The sequence below is a fragment of the Haliaeetus leucocephalus genome, unplaced genomic scaffold (genome assembly GCF_000737465.1).
Source record: "Haliaeetus leucocephalus isolate CR32 unplaced genomic scaffold, Haliaeetus_leucocephalus-4.0 Scaffold340, whole genome shotgun sequence".
In the NCBI taxonomy this organism is placed as follows: Eukaryota; Metazoa; Chordata; class Aves; order Accipitriformes; family Accipitridae; genus Haliaeetus; species Haliaeetus leucocephalus.
The window spans coordinates 2,200,049-2,209,283 of NW_010972776.1; the positions used below are offsets into that span (position 1 = coordinate 2,200,049).

The following is a 9,235-nucleotide window of genomic DNA, read 5'->3' on the forward strand; positions in this document are numbered from 1 at the left end:
GCTGAATCCTGGGCTTACTGTAAATGAACCAACAGCCTAGACTGCCAGGAAACAAGACCTTCCAGTCATCTGCATGCATTTTTAGAAAGAATATGAAACCACGACACAATTCATAATATTTAATTTTGCTGAGTTGTTATTAGTCCTATTTTTTAGTATGATTCCACTATGTCCCTGCTAATCTGCATGTCTATTAATAATATTAAATTCTTACTCAATATCTCATAGAGAAAATAGCAAGTTTGTTAACATCCTTGCAGAAGATTAAGTATGACCTGAAACCCAGAGTCTTTATAAGCACTTCTGTGCCTTTCCACTGCTTTTACCTTATCATTTCCTACTTAAAAGGCTATTGTTATGACTGCAGGACTGCCAAGTTCTAATGCATGATTTATTATGTACAGCAGGTGACTGGTAGTTAACATTTATCTCAAAATGAATGTTATTTTTTGTTGGTTTTTTTTTTTCCTGCAGCTTTCCCCGGGAGGTCCGTGTTTTTGTCAGTGACAAGATGACAATTCATATTTTCTACCAAAGGATCCAGTGAGTCATCCTATTAACTCCACTGAAATACATGCTTGCCAATCGTCCTGCCACGGTAAGTCTGTGAGATTTTGCCTTCTGTCTGGAAATGTTATTCAGGAGTTAGTCCATTGTACGCATTCGGTAGTACAAATCTTTACCTAAAGCAGTAGCTTCTCAGTGATGACCACAGCCCCAGATAGACCAAATATTCCATATCACACCTATTTTCGTTAAAGTTATTAAACTATTTTAGAGCAAATGAGAAGACCTGACTGTGCCTCATACCATGCTATTTGCAAGGGCTTGGTTTGTTTGAACCTGGAGGCCGTGTAAGAAGGAACCTTGTGTATTGCGGGAACTGCTACTAAGGCGTAATATATCTGGCCTTGAAAATGTTGCCCTGTGAGGGGATCCACATGCAGCTAAGAACAAGTGTACTGTGAGTCATGATGGAAAAATTTGACATCCAAAAAACCCCAAATCTCCAGGATGATGTAACACAGATTATGTATTCATACTGGTTGCCCAAATTAAACTCCTTAGTTATTTTGTCCCTTCTGAGAACTCCCAGCTCATTGAGCCAATATCCTGTAACGTTCCAGTAGAGGTGTAGGCTACTCAGTTCTTTTTCCCAGCTTTGTGCTATAGGAGGCTATGGCTGCCCTTGGGTGGTACTTCTCTGCAAATTGTTTTCATTTGGGAGAAGGGGCAGTGCAGGCTGGTACATGACTCTGTTGCTTTTCCCTGTTCCTTAGGTTGGGTTGGAGAAAAGGTAGAACACATTTTTGTTGATAAAGTCTGTCCTTCTTTTCTGCTTACTTGTTCTGACCCTGAAGGTGATATTCTGTGGCATAGTCCATGGAAACTGCTTGCAGCTTAAGTGTATTTTGCACACCATGCAACCTTATCTCACAGGAGAAGAGCATATGGCCTTGAGTTATTATTTGTTATTTCAGGGTAACTAGATGGTAACTGTACTGAAAACTTATGGCAACTCATGCGTTATCTCATGATAACGGGATAAATAAACAGTATCTTCACTGCATGCATTAACATTAATGGAAGGAAAAACTCATGAAAAACACTGTCAAACCAGTTTAAATATGTCCCCATTTAGGATGCCCCAGATGCTTTACTGCATCTACTTGTCTCATACACATTTAAATTATGACTGGGACTCCTTCTGCATTTGACATTCTTGCCTTCAGAGCTTATGCCAGCTGCAGTCCTTAAGTCAGTGAGCATGCAGAATACTTTAAAATGTCCAGCTTAATAGAGAAATGTATCTTTGAATTAAATAAAGCTTTAGCAAGACATCAGGGAAATTATTAGTGATGCATATAATGTGTATGCAGGAAAACCAATGCAGAGATCTGAGGGGAGAATTGCAATAGTTACTTTGAGCATCTCTGGGGTAACCCCCAAAAGCAAGGCAACTACGGCAGCTGACAAGACATTTTGCTTGATCTGTAAAAGGTCCCTTTGCGACCGATTTCGAGTGCAAACAAAGACAATTGGAGCATTAAAGTATTCCATATAATCGTTGTAAAACAGACAAATACGGGAGCAGATAAAAGCAAAGGGAAGAGAATGGAGCTAACACAGCTGCACAGAAACTATTTCAGATGTATTCTGCTTGAGAATACCAGCACATTGAAAACCTTTGAAAATACACTGAAGCAACATTATAGCGTATATAAAAAGAGAACTGTAAATAGTTTATTGGTAAAATATGAGCTAAATTTGATGAGACTGTCCTCTAGACTGTATCTGTTTCTATAAAAGTTGTGTGGAATGCAAAAGCTATCATTAGCATAGCAGATTTTCTTCATTCAGATATAAAGCCAGATCTGCTTTTATTTTTTTGATGAAGCTGGTGTATGGCAGAGTGCTAAGAGGTGTTTAACTAAATCTTTTAGCATCATTGTAAAACCAAACTCATAGTTGTTTGGTCCAAAACCTGCTGAAGAAAACTAGAGCCTCTAATTTCAATATAAAAATAAATAATAAAAATTAGCAAAACTATGTTTAATGATCCCACAGTAACTAAGCATTTTTCCACACTGCAACTGCTTCATCAGCTGAAGGTGACCATTCAAGGACAAGTTGGAACTCGAAGCAGGGAGATATTTTTCTAAACTTATAGTAAGGATAATATATCACAAAACTTGACTAGGTTTGATCCGTCTTATTCTGTGCTTCTCTAGCCAGTATATGTAAAAGAAAACATCCCGAAAACTACTTTTCCTCATCACTTTGTCTGACAGAGATCTTAAATCGAGCAGGATTCAGTGTCCATTGCAGTTTACAGAAACATTTTAAATCCCATAAACAAAAAACTAAGAAAAATCACTAGGAGATAGTCTCAGTAAGTTACAAATACTGATGAAATGAGGAAAAGAAACCCCTCTTTACAATACACAATTTCAAAGGCTATTTGTTCCTTTCACTGCTGTGGTGCTAGTGTTCATGCAGCCTTCCATTTGCCCATGTATGGACTTTAAGATAGGAAAACACTGAATGTAAAACACATGAAATGCTTTTAGGTATTCAGGTGGAAGAAGTTACAGAAACTGAATTCTTTGACAGGGTGCAGCAGGGCAGACCTAGCAAAGGCTGGGACCGTGGGTGCTGGCGAGTAAGAGGTTTCAAAGTCTGTGTCGCATACACGGTTACCCTAAATGGCATAATGCTGCTGCTGGCAAAGGGGCAATGACATACAGCTGCCTCCAGGGATCATCCTCCGTTGCGAACATCACCAGTTTCCAAAGAATGAAGTGGTTTTCCAGCCTCTTTTCCCATTAACCAACCCAACCTCAGCACTTGCTTGTGTTCGGCTTCATCTGGCTGCTGTGGTCACGTGCAGTGAGTTGCCTTCCCTTCATCCCTTGATCTCTCCTGTTTTACAAAATGCTTTGACTAATTGTAGCCTCAATACTGCTGCTGATTTATTGTAACTGAGGCTTACTTGCATTAATAATAACTCCTGACTTTAGCCTGAGCACCTTGGTAAATAAATTTGCCACTGCCTTAAGAAATAAGGTTCCTAATGACTATAAAATTGCCTGGAAATTGTTCTTGTTGCCAGACAAGATTAAGGAAAAGAACAAGAGAAAGTCCTTCTAGGAAAGTGCAGCTTTGTGTAGTGGGTTGCAAACTGGAAGCAAATCAGTAAATAATAATAATAATAATAATAATAATGATAAAAAAGGTTTCTTTAGGTCTAAAAGATTTACTTAGGTCTATCTGTAAATTAATTATATTCTTGACAACTTAATTCCTGTTTTTCCTAGGACATTTTCCTTACTTGTCAAAGTTGAAGGCATTATTTCAGCACAAAATTCTTAGTATTTATCATAAGACATTTCCCAGACATTAATGTTGAGGCTCTGAACTCACAAAGCATCACCGGATTCTCCAGGAATCACTTTAGAGAATTGATATTTTGAGGCACGACTCTTCAACACAGAAGAGATATTTACTGACATTACCTTTTCCTGTAATTTTTAAATCTTAGTATATTGCAATAAAATCTAAAACAACTAAAATCATGTAGCAGTAAAGGAAGGATTTCCAAGCTTATTTAGGGATAGGTCCATCTTCTGACTTTCAAAAAGTGTTTGAAGATGGTCCCTGCTAAAAAAGGGGATTGAATTTTAACATTCCCTTCTCTAAGCCCTTTCTTTGACACCACAGCATTAACCTTGAAAAACTCTCTCAAAGTTTTGCAATATCAGACAAATCACATGACAAAAACTACTGCTTATACAACAATTCTGACAACTGTAAGCTTGCTAGTAGATCGCTAGAGCTGGTCCACCATAATCCGACACATCAATAACACAGATGACAAACATGGCAGCAAAAATTTTATACAAAAACCTCTCCTCCCAACCTTCTCACTCCATCCAGTGTTGTGCTACTTCCAAAATTCACAGTGGCTTTCTGTAACAGATGTTTTTTATGATAAACGTGTACTGGGATGTCATAAAGGCTATGAAGCATGGATAGAAGCTTTTGGTAATTTTGTGGTAATAAAGGAATAAGCGTGGAATCATAATAATAAATAGCTAATGGTAAAGTCATAAGCATGTAATATAGGCGGTGGTATGGATGGCAATTTCTCTCCCTTTCAGTTCGAATGTCGTATCTTCTAAATGCCTGCAGGAATGTGTGTATTTCTGAGGATGTACGCAAACATAAGTATATTTGTATGTTACTTATATGGAGTTACATGCTACGTAAACAATGCCAGGAACTACATGGTTGTGCCAGAAGTATAGGACTGAATCCAAGAGCTTCACACCGTCAGTTCAGTGGCAATTAAACTACCAACTTTTTGGTCCTGATTTAGCCAACTTTCAAAGCATGCATTTAATTTCAAACATATGGTTAGTTCCATTCTTTGTAATGAGGCCAGAAAGGTGCTTGAAATTACGTATGCTCTTGATTAGCTTACTTGGGAGCTGAAACTCTAGTAGAAGTATGTGAAAAATAGCTCTGTAATATTCCCAAGCCATTTGTCAGTTCACAAGTTACTTGAAATTACTAAAATATTCCAGAATGTGGAATCTGAAGGCAAGGGAAGGAAAATATAAGACAATGTACACATGTAGTCACTACTGATTAAGAAACAACAGCGTAGACTTTTTGGTAGTGTTATTACTCAGTATGATTTTATTTTTATTCTTGAGCTTTAGCTGAAAAAGTACATTTTAGCCATCTGTCTGCAGAAACACTTCTCGATGTTTCAGTAATATGTTTGCAGTGTTGGCAGATACCTGAAAGTCACTTCTTTCACACTGAGCTGTTTCAGGTCACACCTGACCACGACCTGAGTTTCGCATCTGCAGTCACTTTTCTTCAGTCCCTCCAAACTCCAGCTTTGCATCAGCCTGGCTGGGAGACACACCTTTGTCTGGGCAGCGGTCCTGATTGCTGCCTTCTGAGAAACAGCCATCTACCTGCAAGGGATTTCATAGTTCTTCTGTGGCAAATAGATTATGAAGTTCAGTGTCATGGTATAATTCCCATCCTGTTTGTATGCAGTATTAAGGAATACAATGATCTTTATTTCTGTTTTCTTTTTAGGTCCTCAGGTAGTGTTTCAACAGCAATGACCTAAACACCCTTTCTATGTAGCCAATACTTTATTGCAATGATTTTAAAATTACTTTTACTTTCCCTGAATTCTCACTGGACTAAGCTTGCAGAAACCCAACAGAAATATTCTTAAAACAAGCCTTGATTAACACACACAACGTTAAAGGAGAAAGCAAAATTATAATATTTGTGCAGAAAAAAGAAATTCCTTTTAGAAATCAAAGTTGTTTTCAGTATCTGTACCTCCACCTATAAACTGTCTAAACAGCAGCTTCCCATGGGTTGAGCAGACCCGCATCTGACTCAGGAGAGTAAAGAAATGCCCCAATAACAGTATTGACTAAAGAATTTTTGCTCTCTTGAGTGATGGAGAGCAGTCCTGCTATGTCCATAAATGTTCTCCTCCTTCACCTGTAGCTCAGAGCAGCAAATACAGCTTCAGACTCAATGCACTGAGGCACAGCAGCCAAGCACTGGGGTTAAGGAGAAAGCTATCAGTGAATCACAATATCTGCCTGTGAGTTATTATGCAATTTATGAAAGAGTATTGAAAAATTGTATGATAGGATTTAGCAATAAACCTTTCTGATTTAACCGTCTGAGCATTAACTACCCCAAAAGAACTGAAGAAGCGTAAGGAGACATGAGGGGGCACAGCATGAAATGATACCCATGGAGTCTGGAAGGTTTTTAGCCCTCTGAACTGTTTCTGTTCTGTAATACTGACATTAATGTCAGGAGACAGTAAGATGAAGATTTGTATCTTTCATTACACCTCAGACACCTAATGCCCATCAATGTTTTTCTTTTTTGTACTTCCTTAAATGTACTTCTTATATACTTACTGTAATCACATAATTGTATGATTGTGTTTAATTATATTCACAGTATACATAAATAAAATTACAAAAATAAAGCATTCAGATTTCCATTACAAAAATGTAATTAAAGTTTGCATATGATCAATCAGAAACATTTTAAAACCAATATGGTGGGGTTTGCACCTTTTTTTCCTCCTCATTGTAAAATGTAAATAAATTATCCATGCTAAGGTCTCTCTGATTGCTAAATATGATGATATGGAGACAAAATATAATTTTAAACTGAGGAATTCCAGAGCCTGAACTTTATCCCATGTATTCTATAGGTGCTTCTTTACAGGCTTTCTTGAGAAGTTTTAGAGTATCAGTGCAGACTGGAAGGGGTTTTCTTATCGGTTTTGCAAACCATAACTTGCAGCATTGGCACATTAATCTAGGAACACGGTTAATGGCTTAGAAGGAAAAGATTTTGCCTCAGAAACATAGTGGAAACAGCTTAAAAATTATCAGATATCCAGTTCTTAAACTGTAACAAGTGGTATTAAAGGACACGTGTATAGATGATCCATAGAGACTAAAGTGCATCCAAGACATGTGGCTAGATAAACAATGAGCATGTTGCATCATTCCTGCTTTTTAAAAAAACTTCCTGATCTTTCAGTATTTTTAAGTATGCAAGTCACTGAAGATAGAGGGAGATTTCTAGGCAGGACAGAAAGAACAAATTTGCTCATTTTGCTCATTTTAGCTCTTCACAGTGAAATTTATTTGGACTTTCATTATAACCGCCAAGTATTTCATGTTATTAACCTTTGAGTAGGTTTAAATGAAATCTATACGGCTTACTGCATTTACTTTGAGTCATGGATTATACAATAACACAATGGTTTCTCAGCAGGATTAAAACCTGAGTACATTAAAATTCAATTAAAAGCCTGTGACAAGTGTAGTGGTTGACTCAGACCATTAACTGGGATTGTGTCTCTGTAAAATGAACTGCTTTGTCACTGTGCCGAGGAAGGAAGTTATATGTTTGTTATAACCGAGTGAAATGTCAGGCTTTCTTGTATTTGAGTAAGTTCTAACGTTTGTCTCTTAATTTCTGTTTCTCCCTAGTTAGCCAACCGACATCACAATGACTGAGGACTCAGACCACAGATTCAGTAGTCTCACCTGGGATCAGATTAAAATCCTGGATCAAGTTTTAGCTGAGGTCATACCTATTCATGGGAGAGGAAATTTTCCAACACTGGATGTAAAGCCAAAGGATATCATTCATGTGGTAAAGGAACAGCTCATTGAAAAGCAAATCAATGTTAGAGATATCCGCCTGAACGGTTCGACAGCCAGTCACATCCTAGTAAAGCAGAATGGAACCAGTTACAAGGACCTAGACATCATTTTTGGGGTGGAACTTCCAAGTGAGCTCAAGTTCCAGGTTGTTAAGGAAGCAGTTCTTAATTGTCTATTGGACTTCTTGCCAAAATGTGTTAATAAGGAAAAAATTACTGCTCAGACCATGAAAGATGCCTATGTGCAGAAGATGGTCAAAGTCTCTACCGACCATGATCGCTGGAGTCTCATCTCGCTGTCAAACAACAGTGGCAAGAATGTAGAATTAAAGTTTGTGAACTCACTCAGACGGCAGTTTGAGTTTAGCGTGGACTCCTTCCAAATCATACTGGACTCCATACTAAATGTTTACACAGCAGCAGACTGCAAACTGACAGAAGACTCTCACCCCACTGTCATTGCCGAGAGTATGTATGGAGACTTCAACGAAGCAATGGACCACTTAAAATACAAACTGATTTCTACAAGGAACCCGGAGGAAATCAGAGGAGGTGGCCTCCTGAAGTACAGCAATCTCCTGGTTCGTGACTTTAAGCCAGCAGATGAGGCTGAAATTAAATCTCTGGAACGTTACATGTGCTCCAGGTTCTTCATTGATTTTCCAGATGTTGCTGAGCAGCAGAGGAAAATTGAGTCATATCTGCGCAACCACTTCATTGGGGAAGAGAAAAGCAAGTATGACTACTTGATGACTCTGCGTGGAGTTGTAAACGAGAGCACAGTCTGTCTCATGGGACATGAACGAAGACAAACTCTGAATATGATCACAATTCTGGCTTTAAAAGTACTCGGAGAGCAAAATATCATCCCAAATGCAGCCAATGTAACATGCTATTATCAGCCTGCTCCATATATCAGCGACAGAAACTTCAGCAATTACTACATTGCTCACGGACAACCACCTATCATCTACCAGCCATACCCATTTCACATACAAATGCAAAGCGGCATGGTTTAGGAACACGATAACCTCCTCAGCACTTACACGCCTCTCTCTTTCCAGTTCTCTCCATAATAAAGGCCTCATTAAAGCAAGTTTTATCATCACTTTTCATTTAAGGACATATTTTTGTGCAAGTTGCCAAAGTTATTTGGTTCATCAATGTCTAAATCACCTTTAAGCAGATTGTAAAATAAGTGAAACAGCTATCATTCATGAAGTATTTATATCCCTATGTGTGTTTGGGCTATACTTTTTTCTTTTCCAATGAAAAGAGAAGGATATAAATTGTTCTAATTTTATAAAATGAAACACACTAAGTTCTGGGTTCTAAAAAAATTCTTAAGCCAAATTTAAATAGTGTAAATGAAAAATTAAGCCAATAAAATACCTCTCAGCAGAAATGCCTGATTTTAGAAGTGATAGTGTACTGGGTACATTAAAGCAGATCATCCATCAGTTATACCCATGCAGTTCCAGCAACATTTATTTG

The 9,235-nt window shown here is 37.9% G+C and overlaps 1 protein-coding gene across 1 annotated transcript; it reads left to right on the top strand.

Annotated features, from left to right (window-relative positions):
• The first annotated feature begins 505 nt into the window (after nucleotides 1-505).
• FAM46D (family with sequence similarity 46, member D) lies at nucleotides 506-8,833 on the top strand. The gene is made up of 2 exons (XM_010572400.1): nucleotides 506-598; nucleotides 7,566-8,833. Exon 2 carries the CDS (start codon nucleotides 7,585-7,587, stop codon nucleotides 8,758-8,760), a length of 1,176 nt encoding a protein of 391 aa, XP_010570702.1. The 5' UTR covers nucleotides 506-598; nucleotides 7,566-7,584; the 3' UTR covers nucleotides 8,761-8,833.
• The last annotated feature ends 402 nt before the right edge of the window (nucleotides 8,834-9,235 follow it).

Bases quoted from the DNA above. Each gene is read 5' to 3' on its own strand.
- FAM46D (XM_010572400.1), top strand. From the start codon at position 7,585: ATGACTGAGGACTCAGACCACAGATTCAGTAGTCTCACCTGGGATCAG.